The sequence below is a fragment of the Ochotona curzoniae genome, unplaced genomic scaffold (assembly GCF_017591425.1).
Source record: "Ochotona curzoniae isolate NIBS_2020 unplaced genomic scaffold, NIBS_Ocur_1.0 scaffold_4701, whole genome shotgun sequence".
Lineage (NCBI taxonomy): Eukaryota > Metazoa > Chordata > Mammalia > Lagomorpha > Ochotonidae > Ochotona > Ochotona curzoniae.
Window position 1 is genome coordinate 79609549 of NW_024467122.1, and position 26172 is coordinate 79635720.

The 26172-nt window shown below is 54.3% G+C and overlaps 1 protein-coding gene across 1 annotated transcript; it reads right to left on the minus strand.

Moving 5' to 3' along the window:
- Window positions 1–1475: 1475 nt before the first annotated feature.
- CHRNB4 (cholinergic receptor nicotinic beta 4 subunit) lies at window positions 1476–14395 on the minus strand. The gene is made up of 6 exons (XM_040969372.1): window positions 14341–14395; window positions 10371–10519; window positions 6746–6790; window positions 6441–6550; window positions 5006–5990; window positions 1476–1598 (listed from the first exon to the last, which is right to left on the minus strand). Exons 1-6 carry the CDS (start codon window positions 14393–14395, stop codon window positions 1476–1478), a joined length of 1467 nt encoding a protein of 488 aa, XP_040825306.1.
- Between the last annotated feature and the right edge of the window lie 11777 nt (window positions 14396–26172).

A 26172-nucleotide genomic window follows, 5' to 3' on the forward strand; every position in this document is an offset into this window, starting at 1 on the left:
TGGAACCCGCACGCTGATGCGGGGCAGCAGGGTGGCGGTGTGGCACACGTTGGCATCATGCTTTTCAGAAGCCGTATGAGAGTGGGGCTCTACCTCCCCAGCTCCCATCTGGAGCAACCTCATGCCTCTGGCAGAAAATCTTTCAGGTGCCGAATATTTGTGTCACTTATCCAACCGGGGGCACACGGCTGGGACACATGGAACCCACACAGCCCAACCGTTGGTATAGATGGGTGTGAGAGAGCGTTTGGGGTGAGGCAGATGTTCTGAAACCTGTAACTTGATTGTGCTGATAAACTTAGTTGCACTTAAAACCGGTGATGTTAGTGGAATGTGAATTATACTTCAAGGCAGCTCATTAAAATAAATAAATAAAGCAGTAAGAATAGTAACAACCCATTTTTTTGTTTTTTTGAATGAGCAAGAATTTAGCAGACATTTCAATTGAGGCTAGACAGCAAACAAAAAGGCACATGAAAAAAATGTTCAATATCACCAGCCCTTGTAAGGAACACAAATTAAAACCCCAGGAGGCTGTTCCTGTCCATGTTCACCAGGACAGCTGAAATTTAACGCTGCTAATAACACGTGTGGGCATGGACAGAGAGCAGCCCAAGTCCTTGCTGGCTACAGCGGTACATGGTTTGACCATTCGTACAAGCTAACCTTCCCCCTGAGGCACCAACATCCCATATGGGAACCGGTGCATGTCCCGGCTGCTCCACTTCCCATCCAGCTCCCTGCCTGTGGCCTGGGAAAGCAGTCGAGGACGGCCCAAAGCCTTGGGACCCTGCACCCACGTGGGAGACCCAGAAGAAGCTCTGGCTAGTGGCTTCAGATCAGCACAGCTCTGACCATTGTGGCCATTTGGGAATGAACCAGTAGATGGAAGATCTTTCTGTTTCTCCTTCTCTCTGTAAACCTGCCTTTAAAATAATAATAACAAAAATAAAAGGAAGAGTAGGACTCATGCATTCATTCAACAATTTATTGAGCCCAGGCCCTGTGGATTCTGCTTTCACGGAGTTCATTCTCCGTGGGTGACCAAGGAGGGCCGCTCAGAGGAGGCGGCAGGGGAGCACGGCCACAGGTAAGGGCTCTGAGACCAGGAGGATCCCCGGAGCGGGGGGGATGCCAGGGATGCAGAGGTGGGCCGGGGCATGGGCGGATGTGCACACGACGGAGGTGCTGCGGCCAGATGTGTCCTCCCCACCGCTGCTGCAGGAAGCCCGGTCTGCGGGAAGTTCTCCATGGCCATGTCCACCTGCAGGGGCTCTCTCCAAGGCACTCCGAAGAGACAGTGTCGCTGCCGGCATGGCTGCAGTGATGGTGGGACCGTGGCCGATGTCACTTGTCCACTGAGGGCCTCACCAGCCCTGACCTAGCTGGAGACGGCCTCCGTGTCCACGCTCAGCTCTCACCTCTCTCCCCCAGGGGACCATGGGCATGTCAGCAGCCTAGGCCCACTCGGAAGGCTAGTGGGTCTGGAAGAGGGGGGGCAGGAAGAGCCCCACGGTGCCCAGGACACACACAAACACGAAGACCCACAGGAACAGCCGGTCGACCACCATGGCCACATACTTCCAGTCTTCAACCACCTGCAGGCAGACAGCAAGCTGGTTATGGGTGCACAGTTCTGCCTCTGCCCATGCCACGCACACACTCCCCCACACCTCCTGGCACCCCTCTCCCCCCATGCCATTCCGGGGAGCTTGGGCTGAAAGATGGCAGGGATGTGAGGTGCCGTTCAGGCCACATTCGGGAGCCCTGAGAAGTCTATGGAAACAGCAGGTGCATGCCATGATGGGAAGGCTGCACAGATTATTTTAAAAAAGAAAAACCTCAGAACAAACTTGTCTTCTGACATCATTTTTCCTCATGCACTTTTTGGGGGTCCCCTGCCTGTGCCACCTGGTGACAAATAAAGGGATTGAGGCCTGAAGGTCATGAGGCTGCTGCTTCTTTGCGTTCACCCCAAACCCTCTCTACCTGGAGAGACTTGGGGTGCACCCAGCCCAGGGCAGCGGTCCAGAGGCAGGGGAGCTTGAAGAACATCCATCCCTTCGTTCCCTTGCATTCAGTTTCCGCTAAGACTTTCCTGCTGTCTCAGCTGAGCCATTCCTCTCCCTAGTCTTCTGAGACTTGCCCGTGGCTGTGGCTTCCAGAGGTGTTACACCTGCCCACCTCCTTGCCCCTCGCAGCCTGCATAGCCCTGACCTGGTGTGGTCCCCAGGATGCAGAAGTATGGGCAGCAGCTGGCAAGCTGACGTCAGTGACCTGATTTACCAGGGCCCTGTTAGAGGGGCCTCCAGGATAATCGGGTACCAGGCCAACAGCCCCCATGGCTCCAGCCGCACACCGCTGCTGCCTGCCTCCCTTCAGGGCTTGGTGGGGACACTTCCCAGTTATTCTGAGTTGCTTTGTGCCAGCCCTAATTACAAATGGCTTTTGTTTTCCTTTTGGGGGGGTGTGTGTATGCTCCCCCCACCTCTTTTTGGATGTTGAGGTTATTAATAGCAACCTGGTAATCACTGGGGAAGGCGCAAGTGCTGGGGAAAGCAGGCTGGGCACAGACTGGCCCTGGCACAAAGAAAGTCCAGCACGTGCTCAGGGCAAGTGGGCGGGGTAGGCGGAGGGGGTTACCTCAGAGCCTGGCTCTGCCTTGGGCCAGCTGTGTGTCCTCGGCAAGTCAGAGAACCTCTCTGAGCCTTGCCTCCCTCCAAGTGCACTGGGGCCTCTTTGCAGGCTTGGGGAGGGTTAGCGGGAGCGTGCCTGTGTGAGGGGCTGGGGCTTCATGGATGCAAGTACTGACAAAAGCAGCCGGTCCCGCCTGGCCTGGAGCCCAACGAGGCTGGCCGTGAATGCAGCTCTGGGTGCCCACGGGTTGGGGAGGCCGCCAGAAGCGTGAGCTCAGCATGCCTGCCAGCTGGCCATGTGGGGTGGGCAGACCAGCAGCACTTCTACCTCTGCTGCGGGCTCACCAGCCTCAGGGTCTCTCGCCTGATAAGGCAGGCTCCTGGACATCCCCCCCAGAGACCCTGGCTCCTGCCCCAAAGCTGGAACTCTGAAGTTGCCCAAGTGGTTCTCTTGCAGTCATGGGGTAAGGGCGGGTCGCCTATTAATGTTTGGGAGCCAATGACTGCACCAGGGGAGGCAGAGCTTCTGAGGACTAAACTGCAGGCTGGCACGGTCACATCCATCTTCTAGAAGTTTCTTCTGGTGGTCCTGTGGAGCCGCACTTTCCAACTTAAGATGCTTAAGGCTCTCTTGGGGGGTGGGAGTGGGGTGGGAGTGGGGTGGGAGTTGGGGGTAAAATGCTGACTCAGCAGGGGGAGGTGGTGGGGACTCTGCACTCCTAAACATGTTCCCAGGAGCTGCCAGCCCACGCCCAGACTCTGCAAATGATGCTTTTATGACAGACAGAGCCTCGACAGGTTCTGGAGGGCCTGGCACTATGGCGTAGCCTGTAATGCCAGCAACCTGTATGAATACTGGTTCCTGTCCTGGATGCTCCATTTCGGATCCAGCTCCCTGCTACTGTGCCTGGCCCCAAGTGTTAGAGTCCCTGCCATCCCACATGGGAGACTTGCTGTAGCCACCTGGGGAGTGACCCAGCAGATGGAAGGTCTGCCTCTCTCGTTCTCTCTCCCTGTAAATGATTTTTTTTTTTAGAAAAAAACAAGTTGATGAAAGGGGGCTGGGGGCTGTGAGTTTATTTTGGTGCAAAATCCAATTGTGAAGCTCAACAGGTATTTTCATCCTACTCCATGTATGATGCAAACAACAGCAACTCCTGCTTCTGAACTGTACCAGGCAGTCTCTCGCCTGACAGCCCAAGTGTCTACACTTCATTTCTCTCCTCTGCACACGGCACACTGGGAGTTCGCAGGTCTGCTCTCTGTGTGTGCTTCCCAGCAGGGGAAGCTGTGGACAGAAACCCCCCTGCACACATGCCCACAGCCCTGCCATGCTCTGCTGGGTCGCTAAAACATGTTCACACTGTCTGATCTGGTTAAAGTGTTGAACCGAGCAGGGAGCTCACACTGCCCCGTGTCTGCAGCAACTGCTCTGTCACCTGTACAAGTCGCCAGCAATCCGGATTACCCTGGGGCCGTAACAGTGTCAAGGGGCGTTTCTAGACCGCTGGGGCCCCGGTCAGGAGCAGATGTCCTGGTGCCCCAGCTCTGCCCCTCCGTCCCACTGTGCTCCCCCGTGCCCTCCAGCGTCCCAGCGGGTGCCTGCCTGACCATTGCGTCCGAAGGCTTTCTCCAGCCCTGAGGGTGCCTGTGCTCAAGGCCCGGGCACGGGAGCTGGTGATGGCTGGTCGTGAGGCTTGGGTGGCAGCGCAGGTGACGCCTGGACAGCCACACTGCAGCCCGTCGCCAGTGCGCCATCCCCTGCCTCGCTTTCCCCCCTTCCTTCCTAGGCTAGATAGGAAGCCCTTTCCCCTAATAACCCACCAACACCCAGCTTCCCATCTCAGGGTCTGCTTTCGGGGAGACCCGAGTGGTGCACAGTAAGGCTGCTGGTGCGCCCACCACGCCCGCAGCTGCCACCGCTCCCATTTCCCTCTTGCATTCCAGTGCAGGGAGCTGCAGCAGCTCCATCTCCTGGGCGGGGCCAGACAGGGGCGGGGCTAAGGTGGGGTCTGGTCAGGCGTGGCCGGGCTGGAAGGGGGCGGGGCCTGAGAGTGGTCTGGGCGGGGCCTGAGTGTGGTAGGGGATGGAGTGTGGTCTAGTCAGGAGGGCGGGGCCAGCTTTGCGACGGGGCGTGGCATGGGTGTGGCCGTGTGGGGTCTGAGTGTGGTGGGGGGGAATAGGGTGTGGGTTAGCGAGGAGGGCGGGGCCAGGTCATTCCCGGGGGTGGGGAGGAGGCGGGGCCTGACAGGGCTGGGGCGCGGCCTGCATGAGGCTAGGGGCCTGTGGTAGGGGAATGGGGCGTGGTCCAGCCTGGGGGCGGGGCCGTGCGGTGAAGGGGCGTGTCCGGGGCGGGGCCTGCCACTTACACTCTGGGCCTGGTCGTCGCTCCTCATGTGGTGCGCTATGAAGCTGACGCCCTCCAGGGCGTCCTGCACGTCCTGCCGGAGCCTCCCGGACGCACGGGGCCTGCACTCCCGGGAGAGCCCCGCGGCGGAGTCGGAGCCTGGAGGAGACTTGGGCGCGGGGTTGACGAAGTACATGGGGTTCCCGAAGAGGTTGGAGGGGCCGCCGGCGGAGGCGGCCTGGGGCGCACGGCGGCCGCGGGCTGAGGGGGCCCGCGTGGGGCCACCGTGGTGGTCACCGGCGCTGTCGGGGCCGGCGGGCCGGGTCATGAAGAGGAAGGCGGGCAGCTTGTGCAGGAAGCAGCGCTGGACCCAGGGCGCCATGGTGTGCGTGCTGGGCGAGCGGTGGTGCACGTTGAGCACGCACACGCTGGTGACGATGGAGAAGGTGACCAGCACCATGGTGAACATGAGGTACTTGCCGATGAGGGGCACGTCCAGCGAGGTGGGCGGCACGATCTTGGAGATGAGCAGCAGGAAGACGGTGAGGGCCAGCAGCACCGAGATGCACAGCGTCATCTTCTCGCCGCAGTCGGACGGCAGGTAGAAGACCAGGATGGCCAGCGAGGTGATGAGCACGCACGGCACGATGAGGTTGATGGTGTAGAAGAGCGGCTTGCGGCGGATGATGAAGTCATAGGACACGTCCACGTAGGTGGGGTCGTGCGGGTCCACCGTCCGGCGCCCTGGGAGGGCCACGATGTCCCACTCGCCGCTCGGCGTGAAGTCGTCCACCCTGGCCCAGGGTGACATGAGCAGAATGTCGATCTCCGTGTGGTCGTAGGTCCAGGAGCGGAACTTGAGCGTGCAGTTCTGCTGGTCGAAGGGGAAGTGCCGTACCTCGATCTTGCAGGCGCTCTTGTAGATGGCCGGCGGCAGCCACTGGATGCTACCATTGGAGCGCACCACCACGTTGGTGTAGACCGACACCTCGTAGGTCCCGTCGGCGCTGGGGGGTGACGGGGTGGGAGACACAGGGCAGAGGGTGGGGCAGGTGCAGGTGGGGAACTCTGCACCCCAAAAGGAGGTCTGCTCTAAAGGGTTCATTGTGCCCACTTTGCAGGGAGGAAAATAAAGACTTCCATGTAGTTAAGTGACCACTTCCAGAGGCAAAGCCTTAGAGGAAGAGCTGACAAGCTCAAAATCTCTTTTCACCTCCTTAGGGTCCCTGTGCACCTGCAGGTCAGTGGTCCCCAGGCAGCCCCCACCAAACAACTGAAGCTTCAGTGGAAAGGACAGGACAGGGCGCAGTTCGGCTGAGTCCGGGGGACTTGGACCAGGCCCCTTCCCCTCCCGGTTTGGGCTTCTGATCCCTGCCCCCCATCCCCAACCAAGGACGGTGGCTTCCGCTCACTCCATTCCCCACATCGCAGCGCTCCGCCCTCACCCCGCCACTCACTTGTTGTAAAGCACGATGTCCGGCAGCCAAACGCGCTTGGCCGGTATCCTCAGGATGTTGACGCCCTCGTAGCGGGAGCTGTCCCAGGCCAGGCGGTAGTCAGTCCATTCCTGGAGCACAGAGAAGGCCCTTCCCCGTCACGGGGGAAGCTTGGGGCCAGGGACCCTCGCAGCGGGGACCTGTCACTGGCGGGGGCGGGGGGCTTGGGGCCAGGGACCCTCGCAGCGGGGACCTGTCACTGGCGGGGGCGGGGGGCTTTGGGGCCAGGGACCCTCGCAGGGGGTGGGAGCGAGTGCGGCGCTCACCTGTTTCAGCCAGACGTTGGTGGTCATGATCTGTTCTCGCTCATTCTGCAGAGGCAAGTGGGAACTATGAATCAGTAGGGAAGGAGCAGCCCTCCCAGATGGGGCCAGCCAGCATCATACAAAAGGCTGTTTTGGGCTCCTGACTTCCTGTAGGCCCAGCTCTGCCTGTTACATCCATCTGGGACATGAATCAGCATATGGAAGCTCCTCTCCTCCCTTAATTGCTTCTCAAGTAAATAAATAAATATTTTAGAAGAAATAGAAAAAAGAAAATATAAAATAAAAAGAGGTGGTTGGGCCCAGCATGCTGGGGCAATTGGCTACTCCTCTATTTGCAAGCACTGGGGTCCCAGGTGGATGCCTGGGAAAGCAGTCGAGGACAGCCCAAAGCCTTGGGACCCTGCACCTGCGTGGGAGACCTGAAAGAAGCTCCTGGCTCCTGGCTTTAGATCACCTTAGCTCCAGCTGTTGCAGCCACTTGGGGAGTGAACCAGTGGGTGAAAGCTCTGTCTCTCCTCTCTGTAAATCTGCCCTTCCAATAAAAATAAATCAATCTTAAGAAAAAAATAGGAGACTCTGGGGGGGTGGGGGTCAAGACTGTTAAAACAGGTCTGACAGCCTGGTTATAATTTGCACTGAGACCTGCACAGATCTCTTGTATAACAAAGGTATCATAAACCTCGTCTCAAGATATCACCCAACACATTCTCTCATGCCTCATCCTGTCCCCAACTCTCCTTCACGCCCCCTAGCAGCTGCTGAATGTGTCTGAGGTTCAGGGCTACGGGTCCCAGCCCCTCTCCCAAAAGCTGCTCCCAGGCCTGCTTCCCTCACCCAGCACTGGGCCTGATCTCTAGAAATTTCCACCTGTAACTGTGTAAACAAGGAAGATAAGCACCCAGACCGAGTTCCAAGCTTTCAACAACATGACAGCACCCAGCGGAAGAAGCGAGTGGGAGCGAGTGGGGGCAAAAGGAGCAGGGCTGGTAGCTGTGTCCCTGCCTCCTCTGGTGGCATCTTTCCCTGCTCCCCCAGGGGACTGGCATGGGCAGCAGCGTGAGCCTGCCCCCTCCCTGGGTGGTACCAGCTGGGGTCATCTTGTTAAGCAAACAGCCCTTGGCCGGTTTCAGATGCCTTGGGCTGGCCTGGCTGGGAGCTCTTCCTCCTGGTCTAACTCGCAAAGGACAGAGACGGAGCTTTGGGCTGTGCTTCCTTGTTGGGGACAGTGAGGCCAGCTGCTAACCTGGCCACAATCTTCTCGCGTGGGGACTGGGTTTGTGGAGGTCAGCGGTGCCGGGGGCAGAGGCTGGGAGTGGGGTGGGGAGGGAAGGAGGCAGCCGTCCAACCAGAAGAGGCTCAGACTGTGCTTGCCCTGACCTCTCTGCTAGGTGGACACTGTCCTCAGAGCTGTTGCCAGGGGCCAGGCTGTAATCCTAGGGGTGGGGGAAGGACGGCAGTGGGCCACGGGCTGGTGTACCCCCAACTCAGAGACAGCTGAGGGCAGAAGGGGATCCCATGGCACCCCACTCCACACACATGGACCTAACAGCCTGTTATCAACTTCCGCTCACTTACTAAAATACTTGAAGTAAGTTTACCCAGGAGGGAGGGAGGCTGACCTTGGCCTGTGGTCGGTGGGGCCCCTGGAAGTGGCATTCCTGCTGGCAGAGTGCTGGGGTGAGAGGGAACAGGTGTGTGTCTGCCCAGTCTCTGTGGTCTTACTCATGGGCGCTGTGTCCTGATGACCCTGTCCATTAGATCTCATCACCTCCCAGAAGCCCTGCCTCCCACGCCAAGAGCCAATGAGGTTTCTGTCTTCTTCGTTCCATTTATATAAACCTTTAATCCAGAGGCCTCCTGAAGGATGTTTCTCATTCAAACTCACAACCAATTGGCAGCACAGCCCAACCTGTTTCTCCCACAATGCATGCCTCGCCTGCACCTGCCACCACTGGTTATCCAGCCTTCCAACCACCTGCTTAACAGGTACAGCCTGTGCTCTTGACCCTGCTCCTACAACCAGGCCTCTGCCTCCGTGGACCCACCAACCTGGTTCCTATTTGCCCTTCAAGAAGTAGGAGGGACGAGAGTTATCTTTTGGGGCTGGGGACCAGAAGGAAATGCTTGCAGCCACACTGGATGGAGATGTGGCTGAGCAGGCTCTCCAGTGGACCTCTGGGCCACCTACTCAGCTGGGCACCCTGCCTGACCCTCCCATTGCTTCCTCCACAGTCCATGGCCTCATGAGACACCAGAAACCCACGCGCCCCTTCTTCACCCCTTGTTGGTGAGTCTAGCCTGTCTCCATCCAATGATTAGTTCTGACTTTGGGGGCCCAAGTGCCGGCATCCCATATGGGCACTGGTTCAAATTCTAGCTGCTCCCCTTCCCATCCAGCTCCCTGCTAATGCCCCCAGGAAAGCAGCAGAGGATGGCTCAAGTGCTTGAGCCCCTGCACCCACATGGGAGACCCAGAAGAAACTCCTGACTCTTGACTCCCGGCTTCAGTTAGGCCAGCCCTGTTGTAGTGGGGTTCCTTAGGGCCATTTAGGGAGTAACCAGTGGATAGAAGATTCTCTTTCTAGCTCTGCCTTACAAATAATTAAAATAAACATTGATATATAAAAAGAATCATTAAGATTTGGACATGAACCGCAGCCCTGGCTAATGAGAGGGACTGCCAAGGTCAGAGTCTGGTGTGCTTGGTGTACTGGTTAAGACTCTCTGTTTATGAGGCCCAAGTCCGATACCAGAGTGAGTGTCTGGTCCAAGCCCCAGCTCCCTCACCTTCAAGCCAGCTCCCTGCGAGGGCGCATCTTAGAAGGTAGCAGGTAATGACACCAATGCTTGGGTCCCTGTCGCCTACATGAGACACCTGGATGGAGTTTCAGGCCCCTAAACTTGCCCTGTCCTATCTCCTGGCTGTTGTAGATACTCAGGAAGCAAACTAGCAAATGGAAGGGCTCCATGTGGTCTCTCCCATCTGTCCACCTTTTGAATAAAACAAACACACACATATAATTAAAAAAAAATTCTTTTTTAAAGAAACCCAGAGAAAATGATTTGTCATTTCCAGCCACAGGTCATTCATGCTTGTAGCTACGACTGCCATCCTGTGGTTGGGAGGGACATAAAGGAGACGTGTGGGTGTGACACGGCTGGCTTCCCAACAAGACAAAACAGGTGAATTCAGAAGTAACACCCCCCCCCCCCGGAATCACTGATCTCTCTCGTTTCGCATGTTCACTGTCGAGCCACACCTCGGTCTCAGTGCATGCTCCGTGACCTGAAGCAGCCACATTTCAGTCCTTGACTGAGAGCCTGGATTGCAGGGCCTGCAGGCACAAGTGCCCCCCGCCCCCCATGGGCAGGGCCTCCCAGAGCAGAGAGCCCAGCACTCTCGGATCAAAGGGCTCAACACTCAGGGGACCAAGGGCAAGGCTGTCAACCATCAGGCCGACTCCTTCACTCCACTGCCCAGTGCCAAGATCCAGGGATACATCCAGGGTTTGGCCTCTCAGTCTGATCGTCCAGGAAAGCTTGAATCACCTGGCTCTGGGCCCTGCATGCTCCAACAGCCATGCATGCTCTCTCTCTGTATATCCCTCCTGCCCACATCACCTACCACGCTGATAAGCTGAGCCAGCAAGAGCTGCAGGTGGATGGAGATGAGCTGCGAGGAGCTGGTGGCTGGGCGGATCAGGTTGTTGTAGCGTGTCTTGTTCAGGAGGTCGTCCATCAGCTTCTCCTCGGCATTGGCCAAGCGGCCATCCCCTGGGAACACACACACACACACACACACACACACACACACACACACAAGAGTCAGACGACTAGGGCTGGGTAGCCTTGAGAGCCAGACTGTCCACACCCTCAGGGGAGCGGCCGGCTGGAGCCTGGCAGCCTCTCCTTAGAGGCTTCAAATTGAATACAAGGGGATTACCCCCACCCCCTAAGAATTTCTTTGAATGGCAGAGTTACAGAGAGGGAGATGGAGAGCTCTTCCATCTGCTGGTCTGCTCCCCCAAATGGCCACATTAGCCAGGACTAGGCCAGGATGAAACCAGCAGTTAGGAACCTATTCTAGGTTTCCCACACAGTGCAAGGCCCCAAGCACCAGACCATGAGCAGGGAACTGGATTGGAAGTGGAGCAGCCAGAACTTGAACTGGTGCCCATATGAGATGTTGTCATGTAGGCAGCAGCTTAACACACTGTGTCACAACGCTGGCCCTGGAGAAAAAAAAAATTTTTTTTGTTCAAAATTTATTTTTATGTGTTTGATAGGCAGTTACAGAGAGTGGATGAGCAGAAGTGGAGTGAGGGAGAAGAAGAGAGGGAGAGAGAGAGATTTCACTGACTGGTTCATCTCCCAAATGGTCACAATGACTGGGGCTAGGGCAGGCTGAAGCCCGGAGCCAGGAGCTCCATCTTGGCCTTCCATGTGGATGGTCCCAAGTAGGGACACCCCCCCCTCCGATTCATGCCAACACCTGCTGCCTCCCAGGGGCTCCTAACCAGAAAACTAAGATAAGAATGCAACTAGAACCTTGGACCCTGCCACCCTAGAGGTGAGCACCCACGTAACATCTGGAGTTTTATTCTTTGAAAGGCAGAATGACAGAAGGCTTTTCTATGCACTGGTTCTGCCTCTCCCAGATGCTCGCACCAGCCAGGGCTCCGTCAGGTCAAAGTTAGGAAGCTGGAACTCCATCCGGGTTTCCCACGTGGAGGGTGGGGGAGGGGTGGGAGCCCTTGACTGCTCCCACACTGCCTCCCAGGATGTGCACAGTGGGAGCAGCCCCTCAGCCCAGGCACTCCCATGCAGCATGTGTGTGTCCCAAGGGACAGCTGTGAGCCGCTATGACCACGTGGGGTCATCGTCACTAGACCAAACACCTCTCCAACATCCCACAAACCAGAGCTCAGCTACTGTCCGAGACTGTACCTCTTCCCTCCCTCGCTCCTTCTGGCCATAAACCCCTCCTCGCTCTGAGCATCTCCTCCAGCTGGGGGCACCGACTCCTCATCCCTCCCTTGGTTCATCAGAGAGGCCACCCCAGGCCAGCTGTTGTGCTTTTCATGTCCCTTGGGATTCTTCATGAGAGACCTGCAGAACGCATGGTCCCTGTGAGCCGCCAGGTGCAGGGACCCAGCCCTGGTGCAGCCTCCTTGGGCGGGGGACCTAGGACCGCCATCCCCCCATAGACTCAGGGCTGTCCCCATTCTCTTCCCACGTGGACTTTATCTCTTCTCCCTTGGGTGTCTGAGGGTACAGGTCAGGTTCACCTTGTGAGCTCTGAGGTCGGCAGAGAAGATGTGTGTGGGGAGAGGATGGAGAAGGGTTGCACCTTGGAAAGAGGAAGATTTTGGGAAAGGCCAGGCCCTCCAAATGGGAAAGCCCAGCAGTAAGGAAAAAGAGACAGAGGAAGCAGTGCTGAGCGGAAGAGCAGGTTGGCAGAGGGAGAAAAAAAGTAAGACAGGGATGCTGGCCAGGGCAGTGCCTGGGTCACCAGGCCCCGGTGCTCTGGTCACATCCCCCCACCCATGGCCATCTGTGAGTCCCACCCAGTCTCCACCTCTGAAAAGGGCCAGGGAGCCCAGGGTTCTTCCTGGACACTAGGCCCAGTCTGGGAGCAGCAGCCACTGCCCCACTGCCTGCAAGCAGGGGCTTTCCAACTCGCTGCCCATCTGGAGCAGATGCAATATTTAGCGCCTTGCAAGACACTCCCCATGGACCCATGCACCTGCTGCCAGCCGCCCCTCCCCCACACTGCCCCGGGGGGCTCTGCAGAGGGGAGTCCTGGGGAAGCTTGGCCTAGATTCTCAGCCTCTCATAGCCAGAACCCCTCTCCGGGAGGCCAGCTGCTTCAGTACCCGGCCAGGCTGGCCTAGCCTTGGAGCTCTACCAGGCCGCCCCCTGCAGGATTGCTTTAGTATAGCATCTAGGCTGGCCACCACCTCTGACCCTCCCTGCTCCACAGGGCAGTGTCCAGGCCTGACCAGGCTCTGTCATGATGACCAGCCATGGGGTCCTGTCAGAAGTCCCCAAACCGCAGGTCATCTTCCCCCTGCCCCGCTCCACTTACCAGCTGTGGAAACTGATCCCCAAGAGAACAGGAGGGCATTGAAGGACACCCCCACAAAGCAAGTCAGAGGCAGAGTCAGGCCTGGGAGCTGCCTCCACACACAGCCCTCTTAGACCGTGTTTCTGCTTGTGACTGTGTGTGGGGGTGGGGGCAGGAAGAGAGGGGCTGCTGTGACAATTGAGACATACTCCTCTCACCCCAAGAGTGTGTGTTGGAGGGGATGGACCCAGAGCAGCACGTGTGGGGGTTGAGTGGAGCTCACAAGACCAGGGGGCGACCCTTCACCATCACACCTGGTCCCGAAGAGGACTAACACAGGAATCTCAGCCCAGCCCTCATACTCACAGGCCACCACTAGGGGCCAGTCTCCACCTGCAATTCTGATGAGGAGTGGGCGCCCCTAGTCGGGGTCGGCGAGGGGGTACTTTTCCTGAAAAACTTGCTCTTCCAGCAGTCAGACAGGAGGGTTCAGCAAGGGATGCATCTCCCATTGCAAACCTGGACTTAGACACAGCGTCTCCGGGGCGTGTAAGCCTTTGAAGGGGTGAGTTGGACAACCCCAGTGGGTGTGTGCCTTTAGCTGGCAAGTCAATCAAGAAACAAATGCCTGAGTCCTATGTGTGAAAAGGCAGCTCCCGGAGTTACCTGGATGTCGGGACCCGTGTAGATTCCCAGGCACCATTTCCTGAAATCCCACACCCCTGAGCTTACAGTGGGGTTCAGGAGTCTGCACGGAGGACCACACTTTAATAAGCCCTGCAGGGCTGGAGCTGTGACAAAGTTGGTTAAGTCCCCACCTGTAGGGTCAGCATCCCCCGTCAGAGCCCAGCTCCTCCACTTCCGATTCAGCTCCCTGTCAATGCACATGGGAAAGCAGCAGAGGATGACCCACGTGTTTTTGGCCCCTGCATCCACGTGGGGAGACCCAGAAGAAGCTCCTGGCTTCAGCCTGCCCCAGCTCTGGCCATTGGGACCATTGGAGGGTGAATCAGCGGATGGAAAATCTGTCTCTCCTTTTCTCTCTGTAACTCTGCCTTTCAAATAAAAATTAAATTATTACTATTTTTTTTTAAAGAAACCTTGTCATGACCCCCACGCACACCTAAGTCCCCCAGGACATAGGTCTACCATCGCTGTAGAACTGATGGGGAAACTGAGGCAGTAGGCAGGGAAGAAAGGCACGGGCGCAGGGTGGCCCAGCAGGAAGGGGCACCCGCCGTGTGTCCCTGGATGCGGAGCGCACCCTTCACCGGTGGAGGTGCTGACCCTGCCGGGCTGCTCAAGACTCTGCCCCGCACCGCAGGATCAGGGCGGGTCGGTGGCCGCAGCCGCCCTGCGCGCGCGCAGCTCAGTGCAGACCCGAGCGAGGAGGGCCCAGGGTCCCACACCTCCCACGCCACGGCCCCGCCCGCGCCCCCTCCCTCCATCCGGACCACCTGGGGCCACTCCTCCCCATCCACCCTCCACCTGTAGCCGGATCTGCCCTGCTCCCGGCCAGAGCACTCACCGCGCCCACCCAGGGCGAGCAGGGAGAGGAGGAGCAGGGGGTGCACGGCCCGCATGGCAGCCGCCAGCTCCGCCGTCGGGCCCCGCGCGCCCCGAGCCGCGCCAGCCGCCGAGTGCCGCTCGGCCGGGTTCTGGAGCGCGAGCGGCGCGGCAGCAAGCGCTGGGATTCCGCGCAGGGCCCCGCCGGCAGCCCCTCCTCCTGGGGATGGGCGTGGCCACCCCGGGGTGGGGTGGGGGGCGCCCCAGGGCTGCTTGGGTGATGACTGGGGGCAGGGTGGGTTAGCTGTGGAGGTCCAGGGGTGTGCCGCTGCTGAGCGCAAGGGTCGGGGCTGCACCCCTGGAGTCTGGGGACCTGGCAGGGTCTGGCAGGGCAGCTCCCTTCTCCTGCAGATCTGGACCCCCGTTCGCAGCAGCCCTGACCCCTGCAGACCAGGGCAAGGAAGGGCAGGAACAGGGGGCAGAGAGGGGCCCCTCCAAAGGCCGCCTAGCACCTCCCTTTTCGGGCCTTTCCGCCCATGCCTTCCCTCTGGTCCTCCCCAAACCTTTCTTGCTGGCATCTGATGTTCTGTCTGTCACATGACGTTGAAACAGCCACCATGTGGGTGCCAGGGAGCTGGCCTTGTCTTTGCAGTGGGTCAGAGGATCTGGGGCTCTTCGCCAAGAAAAGGCTTGACAGGACGAGTAAATTCTCAGAGGCAGTGTGGGCTTGAGCAATCAGCTCATTCAAAACCCGAAGCGAAATCCTGGCCGCTCAGGCAGGGCCAGGTCTTCTTGCGGGAAGAGGGCCTGGCAAGCCCTCGGCTGCAGGCTGGCAGTTCGAAGGCACCTGCCTCTAGGAAAGGGGTGGTGGGGCGTGGGGAACAGTGCTAAAGAAACAGGGAGGGAGGGGAGGTCTGCTGCTCTGGTTTGTCACCTCTGCATCCTCCCCTAAGTGTCACCCAGCGCACAGGAACCTGAAAGAGCCATGCGCACGGTCCGGAGTTCAGCCAGCCAAGGTGGGCGGGGAGGAAGAGGATGGAGCTGCCACTGGGCAAGAAGGGTAGGACAAAGAAGCCGCCTTTGGGGCACGTTGAGCTTGGAAATCAATACTGTACTGGCATCAATCCTGGCAGGTGCTGGCATCCCCTATGGATGCCAGTTCAAGTCGCTGAGTCTCCACTTCTGCTTCGGCTCCCTGCTAAAGCGCCTAGGAAATCAGTGGGAGACAGCCCAAGTGCTTGGACCCCTGCACCCTTGTGAGAGACCCAGAAGAAGCTCCTGGCTTTAGACCCGCCTTCGTGGTCATCTGGGGGAGTGAACCAGAGAGAACACTCTTTGTCTTTCTGCTTCCCTCCTCCCCCTGCCCCGCTGCCATGCTGCCTTTCAGATAAATCCTTTCTGACAGTGATGAATCACGACTGGTCGAGTTCAACAGACACTAGGAGTCGATACTGGAGGAGATGAGCAATCGATTGGGAAGCTTGGTGAGAAAGGGGTCACTTGAGGATACTCACTGATTGTTAACGGAGGGAGCATGAACTGTTCAGAGGAGAAGCTGGGCAAGATTCCACCTGTGGATGACCGCAGGATGCCCTATCTCCGTGCTCCATTGTGGTCTAGAAGCTGTGACAGTGACCTGGTGAGGGTACGGCAAAGGAACTTTTGCAGGTGCAATGGTGCTAAGGATGCTGGGATGGGAAATGCCGGGTGTGGTCCCAGAGTCCCAACGAGAAGGACAGGGGAGCAAAGCATAGTGACGGGGAGAAGGAATTGGGGGTGATGCAGCTATCAGCCAGAGAGGGCCAGGGCTGCCTCTAGAAGCAGAGGTCTGAAACAGATGATTTTTTTTCCTGGACCTGCCCCTGGCAACACCTTTGGGTTAAGACTGATCTGAGATTTTTTAACTTCAGAAGGTGAGAGTGAAAGAAAGAGAGAGAAAGAGAAAGAAAGAAAGAAAAGAAAAGAAAAAAGAAAAGAATGAAAGTAAGTTTCTGGTCATTTGTTATGGAAACTAGCAGGACACCTTAGCAAAGGCATGGAAACAAACAACCCAAGGGTAAATCAAACTGCACCGCCTCCAGGATGCAATGTAAACAAAACAAGGCATTTTTGTCACGTTCCTTGCAAAGGTCCTTGCGGGAAGGTGGGCGGTTGGCATGGGTGTGTGATGAGTACCGCTCCTTGCTTAGCAAGGCTGCGAGGAGTTTCTGACTGCGTGGCAAGGCCGGCAGAATGTCTCTGGTCACCTCATTGCTGCCTCACCCCATTGTATGGACACTCAATCACCTCTCTGATGTTTCGTAGAATTCTCCTGAGGGTGTCGTTGTTGTTTTTCTGCAAATGTGAAATGATTCCTGTAACTGGTATAATAACACCTCAAACCAATCAATCAATCAAGTTATGGTAAAAGTGTCTTTAGCAACTTAAGGCAATGACACACAGTTTAAAAGCATACAAAAGTACAATTGAGCCCACAATGTCTCCAAACATCCTGTTATGTGCCCACCTTTGTCCTGAAGCTTGCCGTACCGTAAGTAATGTTTTCCTTAAGAAATGGCTTGATAATACCTTGAAACAGATGGCGATCATGGAGGTACAAAGAGTTTGTGCCTCAAACTGTTACAACACATTGAATAAAGCATTTTGGTTTCTCACTACAGAACACAGAAAATATATGGGGCATCTTCTAAAGGGAATCAAATGTGAACCACCTCCCCAAATGGCTTAAACTGTCAACCTTATATTGGCACTCATATTTAGGGAAAGAAAACAGCTTATAAAGACAAAAAGAAGTTTCTTGTAAAGGCCCTCTGTTTTAGAATGGCTGAGTTGCCCTGATCCCTCTCACTGCCCTTTAACAAAAGAACAAAAAACGGTTGAATCAGCACTAGGTGAAGGTGATGGTAATTAATGCATGATTGATTATAAGATTTAATAAAAAAAATGATGATATATGCTTTTATACATTCCTTTTACTTATGATCTTTTAACTTTGTACTCTTGATATTTTAAGTAATATTAGTTAGTTTAGGATTAGTGAAAATTGATTTTGGATCTAAGTTAACCACTTGTCACTATGTAACTGCATGTGCTGCCAACCGTGGAGTTCTGGCTTCAGCCAGGTCACTGCAGGTTTGAGTGAGTAATAGCTTGCTGAAAATATTTTCTCTGAAGTAAAATAATAATAATGATTTTTTAGCATTGATTTTGTAATCATTCTTTTATAATGAAGTAAAAATGATACAATTGGATGTTGTGCAAAAGCTTGCAATGATTTCTGTATAAATAAAGAAGGCAACTTTTCTGAGTTGTCCATTATGAGCATCACGCTGTAATGGTCCACGTTTCGTCTCCTCTTTTTCTTGCCAATCCACGCAAGCTCTCAAGTCAGCCGGAGTTGGTCTCCAGGAAGTCCTGTGGGAGCTTGATGCTCTCATGAAGATATGCTGGGCAATCGCAGGTCGAACAATGCCTGGTAAAACAGCTGCTTATCTTCCACAGTGTCTGTATCGTGGCCCACCCGGGAGCCAATCTGTGTTCGCAGGTAAAGCCTACTGTAGGATTCAGAGGTGATGAAAATGTTCTTTGTATGGTCTTGGCAATTCTTCCTTTGAATTTGACATTTGGAAATACATTGAGGCGACTGAAGGCTAGGAGAGCAAGGGTGGCCTTAGGATTCCAGTCCAGCTTTGAGTCCCAGCTGCATCTCCCAACTCCAGCTTCCTGCTGAGGTAGCAGGCATGGCACACGTGATTGTGTTGTGCTGTGCAAATGGGGGATTTGAGCTGAGTTTCTAGCTCTCAGCTGTAGCCCTGGCCCAGTCCTGGCTGCTGCAAGAAATCAGGCAGTGAACCTGTAAGATAGGGAATCTTGGGCCCGGCGCGGTGGCACAGTGGTTAAGGTCCTCGCCTTGCACACCCGGGATCCCATATGGGCGCCGGTTCTAATCCCAGCAGCCCCGCTTCCCTTCCAGCTCCCTGCCTTTGACCCGGGAAAGCAGTCGAGGACAGCCCAAGGCTTTGGGACCCTGCACCCGCGTGGGAAGAGTCTCCCGGCTTCAGATTGGCATAGCATCGGCCGTTGCGCTCACTTGGGGAGTGAATCATCGGACGGAAGATCTTCCTCTCTGTCTCTCCTCTCTGTATATCCGCCTTTCCAATACAAAAATAATAAAAATAAATCTTTAAAAAAAAGATAGGGAATCTCAGAGATCCTTGCCTCTCAAAGAAAGGGCAAGCCAATAAAATAAGTGGCAAATTCATTCCAGTTGAAATAAGTTAAAAAAAAAAAAAAGATTTCTTTTTACTGTTATTTGAAAGGTAAGTTTACAGAGAGGATGGGTGACAGAGAGGGTTTCCATATGCTGGCTCACTTTCCACATGGCCACAATGACTGGAATTGGACCAGCACAAAGCCAGAACTCAGGGGCTTCTTCCAGGTCTCCCGCATGGGTGCAGGAGCCCAAGGACTTGAGCCATCCTCTGTCTGTTTCCCAGATCATAAGCAGGGAGTTGGATGGAAACTGGAGCATCTAGGACATTAACTGATCCCCCATTTGGAACACCAGCACTGCAGGCAGAGGCTTAGCCAACTATGCCACAGCAACGACCCTGAAACGAGTTTTATAGGAGTTTGACTTTTTTTTTTTTTTTGAGATTTTAATTCTTTTTATTGGAAAGGCAGATTTACAGAGAGGGAAACAGAAGGAAGTGGAGCAGCCGGAACATGGACCTGGGCCCTTATGGGATCCTGGTGTATGCAAAGCAAGGACTTCAACCTAGTGGCTACCATGCCAGGCCCGAGTCTGACATATTTTATAAGATAAAAAAGAAGAGAAGAAGGTTATTCAGTTAATTACTGAGGTTAGCGTAAGTTGGCACCAAGTTGAAATAAAGATATACAAAACACAACTAAAGATCTGATCAGAGTGCGGGGTGTTAGTGCCAGCACTGTGACGTGGGGATATCGTCAGGGGCCATCTGGTACCACCCACCATTTGCACATCCCTTCTGTGACTTCTAGGAAGTGACCTGAGTTCTTAGTGACCCAATTCCCTTACATATGAAAGGAGAAAAGTCACCTTCACAATAACTTTTCTATGGTGAAATCAAGTTAATTAATGAAAAGCATCTTAGCAGCCTCCAGCGCACAGCAAACCTAATGAATGTTAGCCATTAGAACGTAGACCACAAAAGCACCGATAATATAATGCCACCTGAAACACAACAACGGCCCCACAAAAACCAGTGCATCATGGCAAAAGTAGGCTCGACTCCACAACGCAGGGACGAGCCGCTGTTGGCTAATTCACCGATGCACTATCCTGTCTGCATCAATCAAACGGTAATTCAATGCACGCTATCCACAAGCTAGCCTCCTTAACCTTACAAACCTGAGGCCATTGTCATACTAAATGCTGCAGCCATAGACTCGGTGTCCATCAAAGTCAAGATTAGACCAGAATGTCTCCTGCTGTCCTGTCTGCTCAACCAGGCGCTGACAGCCTCGGGCGGTCTTGGACTGAAACCTATGAAATTATGTTATCAAATCACAGGCTGCCCAAGCTGTAAGATTCTGCCTGGAGTAGAAGACAGAAAAAAGAACATAAAAAAATAGGAAGGAGAATGTGAACAATATGATGGTGTGTGTAGAAAATAACTCAGGATAGAGAGGAAAGCGTTGAGACTGATAGGAGAATTAGCGGTGTTACTGAAGTCAAGGTCAACTTCAAGAAAGATGACTAACTTTTCTCTATACCAGATTGGAAAATACAATGGCAAATCAGAAAACATAATTAGAGCGATGAAGTGGGGCTATCGGTGGTAAGTGGCAAGGAGAGAGGCCTATGAATGTGGCACCACATAGGGTGAGACTGGGTCTGGCACCCTGGCTCAATGGCTAAATCCTCATCTTGCATGCTCCAGGATTCCATATGGGTACCAGTTTCTATCCTGGCTGCTCCAGTTTCCATCCAGCTCCCTGCCTGTGGCTTGGGAAAGCAATGGAGGATGGCCCAAAGCCTTGGGACCCTGCACCTACTTGAGAAGCTCCCAGGTTCTGGCTTCAGATCAGCCCAGCTCTGGCAGTTGTGGCCATTTGGGGAGTGAACCAGCAGATGAAAGATCTTTCTATCTCTCTGTCACTCCTTCTCTCTGCAGATCTGATCTGCCTCACCAGTAAAAATAAAGAAATCTTAAAAAAAAAAAAAAACAGGGGTGAAGCTGGGACTAAGCTAACCCCTTCTGTCCTATATGATCATAAGGTTTGTGCTCTGCACAGAAAACAATATTCAGACCCTCGCCAGACATGGAAGCTGCCAGAATCTTGATCTGGCGTTTCCCAGCCAGCAGAACCAGGAGGGAAGGAACATCTGCACTCCACAGATTCCTGAGACTCAGGCATTTTGTTACAGCGTCACAATGAGTTAAAACCTACTGGGGTCCGTGCAGTGGGTGTGGATGACATGAGGGTGTGACGAGAACAGCTCCCCTGTTTGACAGGACACAGCGGATTTCTCTTTGACCACCTTGATGCGATCTCACCCCCTTTTTTGCCTGGACACTCTAGCACCCCACTAGGAATTCTGTAATCTATTGAGCCATTGTTGTTTGCCCCTGTGAGATGTAACTAATGTGAGCTTAGGAGTTAATGTTATTGCTAATATTCTGGTGAGTGGGCCTTTAACTGTGCACAGGAGTACAATTAAGCCCATGCCGTTTCTGGACACTTTATTGTGTGCCTGCCCATTGCCCTGGAATCTGGCCCAGACATGCAGCATGGCTTCTGGGAAATGGCTTGATAAGAATCTTACAAACTAATGGAAGTGATGAGAGTATGAGCTGAAACTGCTATGGCAAAAAATATAGTTACTGTGACCCTAAGGGCTAGCCTGTCCTTGCAACTCTTTAGAGCATAGAAAATGTAGCTGTTTTAGCCACTTTTATAATTTTTGAACTAAAGGAATTATAGGGTGATTTTATTAATATCATAGAGATGCTTTTGATGATTGATTATTTATGGGGATTATAAAACATGTAATTGTAGGGGGATTTAATATTTGAAACTTTTGTCTTGGATTTTTATGTTTTTTCCCTTGTAACATATTTCTTCCATTAAATGATGGGCAAGTTGTGGAACTAGAAATGCAGGAATGTTTTACTGATTAGTAGGTAACCGCATGTGCCTCGGCCTTGGAGAACTGGCTGTCACCCAGTGGCCACGACTGAAGAATGAGTAACGGCTTGCTTTTAAAAACACTGATGATAGTAACTTACAGAATTATCTTTAAGAGCACCTGGTTGGCCATGAAGTAAAAAGTAAAACAACCAGACATCTGTGCATACCCACTTAGTCATAAAATAAAAACAGAACCATCAAACGATTGTACAGCGGCTTGTAATGTGTCTGAGTAAATCAAAGGACAGCTTCTTGAGCTGTTGTAAGAGGGCACCAAGTGACAGTGTCCGTGTCTTTTCGCCGACGCCACACACCCTTCTCGAGCTCCGAACTCGGCTGGAGCTGGCCTCCGGCAAAGACCAACAGAAAAATTCTCAGGGGCATAATGCAAGAGTTGACGCTTACCATTTTTCTCAAAGTGAATCCACAAGCTCAAGGAAATCCTTGCACGAATCCCAATAGAATTTTTCACAGGATTTGACAGGCTGATCCTAAAGTTCCTGGAAAGTCAAGGGCAGTAGAGCACCTATAGGTGTGCTACCACACCCTTTCCTTGGCATCACCAACTCTGTACATGCCAGGGCAATTCCTAATGATGGTGAAGGACTACAGTGTGGCTTTTCTGTGTGACAGCCAGCTTCTCATGACTAGAATGCAACACTCGAGATGAGCTGCTCATGCAGAGGGAGGCTAACCTCAGCTCACGCTTTGGCACCTGCAGATTGCATAACCACTAAGATCTGGTTTACTCCCCCAGATGGCCACAATGGCCGGAACCGAGTCGCTCTGAAGCCAGGAGCCAGGAGTCTCTTCCGGGTCTCTCATGTGGGTGCAGGGTCCCAAGGCTTTGGCTGTCCTCGACCGCTTTCCCAGGCCACAAGCAGGGAGCTGGATAGGAAGTGGAAAAGCCGGGATCAGAACCAGCTCCATTATGGGATCCCAGTACATGCAAGGCAAGGACTTTAGCCATTAGGCTACCACACTGAGCCCAGTGTTATTTTTTTTTAATGCATTTATTTACTTGAAAAAGATTTGAACCAGTGCTCATATGGGATGCTGGCATTGCAGAGGGTGGTTTAATGTGATATACCACAAGCCAGCCCCTGCACATTTTTTTTTAAAGATTTATTTATGTTTCTTATTGCAAAGGCAGATACACAGAGAGGAGAAGAGACAGAGAGGAAGATTTTCCATCCGATGATTCACTCCCCAAGTGAGCGCAACAGCCAGTGCTCAGCCGATCCAAAGCCAGGAGCCAGGAACTTCCTCCAGGTCTCCCACACGGGTGCAGGGTCCCAAGGCTTTGAGCTGTCCTCGACTGCCTTTCCAGGCCACAAGCAGGGAGCTGGCTGGGAAGCGGGGTCTCTGGGATTAGAACCAGCACCCATATGGGATCCCAGTGTGTTCAAGGCGAGGACTTTAGCCGCTGGGCCACCACGCCTGGCTCGTCCCTGCACATTATTAAAGAACTGAGAAATACAACATAAACCAACAAGAAGCACGAAACAAAGATTGTGCCCCAGAGACCACACGGGTTTCAACACCTCAAATATTGACTCTGAGCGAAGTCATGGAATGATACAGATTGCTGCAGGAGGGGTCAGCCCAGAGCCAGGGTTAGCTCAGGGACGGGAACAGAAATGAGCTTGGAGAGAGGCTTGGCAATTGCACTTGCATTGAAAATGCTTTATTTCACAAAACATGAGCAAAAAAAAAAGACTCCTTGTCATTTCTGGGTTCATTGATTACATTCCCAGGTGTTTGATTCATGATTTGCTACAGATTTATACAGGTTTGGAATATTTGTAATAATTAATTCTTGTGTAAAGGAGTGTCTGTTGATGACCATGTCCGGAGGAATGGTGACTGGGGCTGTGTGTGCCTGGCCCGGCCCCACCTGCAGGCTGAGCATTGCCCACAGGCCAGACAACTGCCTGGTGTTCAGCTGGAGCTCTGCCCGTGGCTGCCACGTGGGTGGCCGTGAGAGGGAGGCAGGCTGGCTCACCAGCTGAGGTTAGGTTGCCACGGCGCAGGCCAGAGAGGACAGAGCATCAGCTTGGGACCCACCCCAGGATACCGCTAGGGTTCAGGGCCCCACTCTCCGTCTGTGCACCTGCAGTGCAAGATGGTGCGCTGTGTGGTCTCCCAGGACCCCCAATTCTGTCTGGACCCAGGGTTGGTTGCAAAGGCCTGTGGTTTATGCCCACTAGGCTCGGGCCCGTTTCACCAGAATCAGAGGGTTGTACTTAAGGTGGTATTCAGATTCCAGGCTGTTTTTAACTCCATCCAGGCTTCTCCAGCAGTGCTGGTGCTGTGCAGGAGAACCCCAGAGGGGAAGGGTCCATGGGAAGAGGAATTTCCATGTGGTCTGCAGGGCAGAGGTCAAGTGCGGAGTGACAGGCTGGAAGCCGTCATGGTCATGCGTGTGGCTTCACTCACTCCTACTTGCTATCCTGAGTCCAGTCCTTCATCCCATCTGTGACCCACCTCACCCATACTGGCCCCATGCCCACCTCAGGCATGCCACGTCAGCCCCACAGTGATGGGAGCTCCAGGATCCCACCCTTGGCCTTGGTGGCCCCAGCTCGGGTGCTGCGCTTGTGCAGGCCCCGGAACTGACAATCACTGATCCTCCCAACATACTCTCCCTGATGTGTGAGTCCCAGGGTCTGCTCCCTCCCTGCTCCAGTTGGACCCTTCTTTTAGGGTGGCCTCCAGAGGCCAGTGGCCAACTGGGCTCTGGGAACACACACACGTTGTTATCCACACTTTTTAAATACATAAGAATACTCCCTTTCTCTGTCCCCCAAAGCAACTAAACCAGACTAAAAGGAGTCTTGGTCCGTGGCTGCAGGCAGTAGTTTTAGTCTCTTTTCTCATGTCTGGCGCAGACGACTTGGGTCACTTCGGCGTTGGGGCAGAGCAGTTAGTTGCGAAGTGGAAAGGGCGGAAGGGCTCTAAGTGACAGAGGGGAGCTGATCTGGGAGGAGCATGGTGTCTCTCGTCCCGTCCGTGTCTGTGTCTCGACTCGCCCTCAGAGTCGGTGCTGCAGCTTCTGCCTGGCCTGCTCCATGCACCGTCTTGCGGCGCCGCTGCCTGGCTTCCGACCCTTCGCGAGCCTTGTCGCGTCCTGGTTGTCTCCCATCTCCGCATGTCGGGACAGGTTCCACCAAGTCTTTAGGACATCAACTGTGCTCCGTTCAATGCACTTCTTCAGGTGGGACGTGGTCATGGTCTTGGCATTTCGCGACTGGTAACCGGCAGGCCTTCCCAGAGGGATTCAGGAACCGGCGCCCATATGGGATCCCGGGGTGTGCAGCACGGCCGCCACCCCGATCTCTCCGTTTGCAACCTACTTGTGCGCGCGCACTCCGAGTCCAGGGGACGCTTGTCTGCTGCAGGCAGTATTTTTTAAAGATTTATTTTATCTTTGGGTTGAAAGGCAGAGTTTTACACACAGAGAGAGAGAGATGAAGAGAGAGGAAGGGAGAGAGAGAATTATTCACCCCCTGGTTCGTTCCCCAAATGGCCACAACAGGTGGGAGCTGGGATGGTCTGAAGCCAGGAGCCAGGAGCCTCCTTGTGGTGCAGGGGCCCAAGCACTCAGGGCATTTTCTGTTGCTTTCCCTGGCACATTAGCAGGAAGCTGGATCGAAAGTGGAGCAGCCAGGACTTGAACCGGCACCCATATGGGATGCCAGCACTGAAGGTAGAGGCTTAGCGGGCTACGTCATGGCACTGGCCCTAGGTGTTTTTTTGTTTTTGTTTTTTGTTTTTTTAGATTTATTTTTAGTTATTTGAAAAACAGAGTTACAGAGAGGGGGACAGAGGGAAAGAGAAAGAGGAAGAGACAGAGACAGAGAGAGAGATCCTCCATCAACGAATTCACTCCCTAAATGGCTGCAATGGCTGGAGCTGGGCTATTCTAAAATAAGTAAGCAGAAACTTTTTCCTGGTCTTCTACGGGAGCACATGAGTCCAAGCACTTGGGCCATTCTCTACTGCTTTTCCTGGCTCATTTAATAGGGATCTGCTTGAACCAGCATCCTTATGGGATGCCAGCCCTGTAAGCTTAATGTATGCCACAATGCCAGCCCTGTCGCTGAAAGAATAGGGCCCCAGATCACCCAGGGCAGGTGTAGAATAGCCGTGCTATCCCAGCATCTCCAAGAGTTGGCTAACAGCGCTGCTAATCCTCTTGCTTTATCCTCGCAAGAATTCACTCTCTCCGTCTGCTGGCCCACTGTACCATGGAAAGAGGGGTTTGAACCCACGATCCCAGATACCAAAGCCCCAGGCCCCTTCTCGTGGCCACAGCTGGTGTGTGACACGCGGCAGTGAGTCCTACTGCATCCCACCCCAGCTGGGTCCCAGAGCCTTCCCCCTGGGCCCCGTCACTCTTCCTCTCTGCTGTCTTTCTCCTCCACACAGCTTGGCTCACTTGGATGCTCTCAGGCATTCGGGCCACACACCAGCTGAGGCCATGGAGTCAGCTGCAGGTGGGGCTTGGGGATGTGTGTGCCTCAGGGCTGACTGCAGCCTCCAGCCTGAGGGGCTGGGGACAGGCAGCAGCTGCTCCCCGCCTCTGGCCAGTGCCACCAGGGGGCAATTTTGAGGCCTCTGCCCATCACAGTGCCTGCTGCTAACCTAGACGCCTCACTGGGTTTCCAACCCTCCT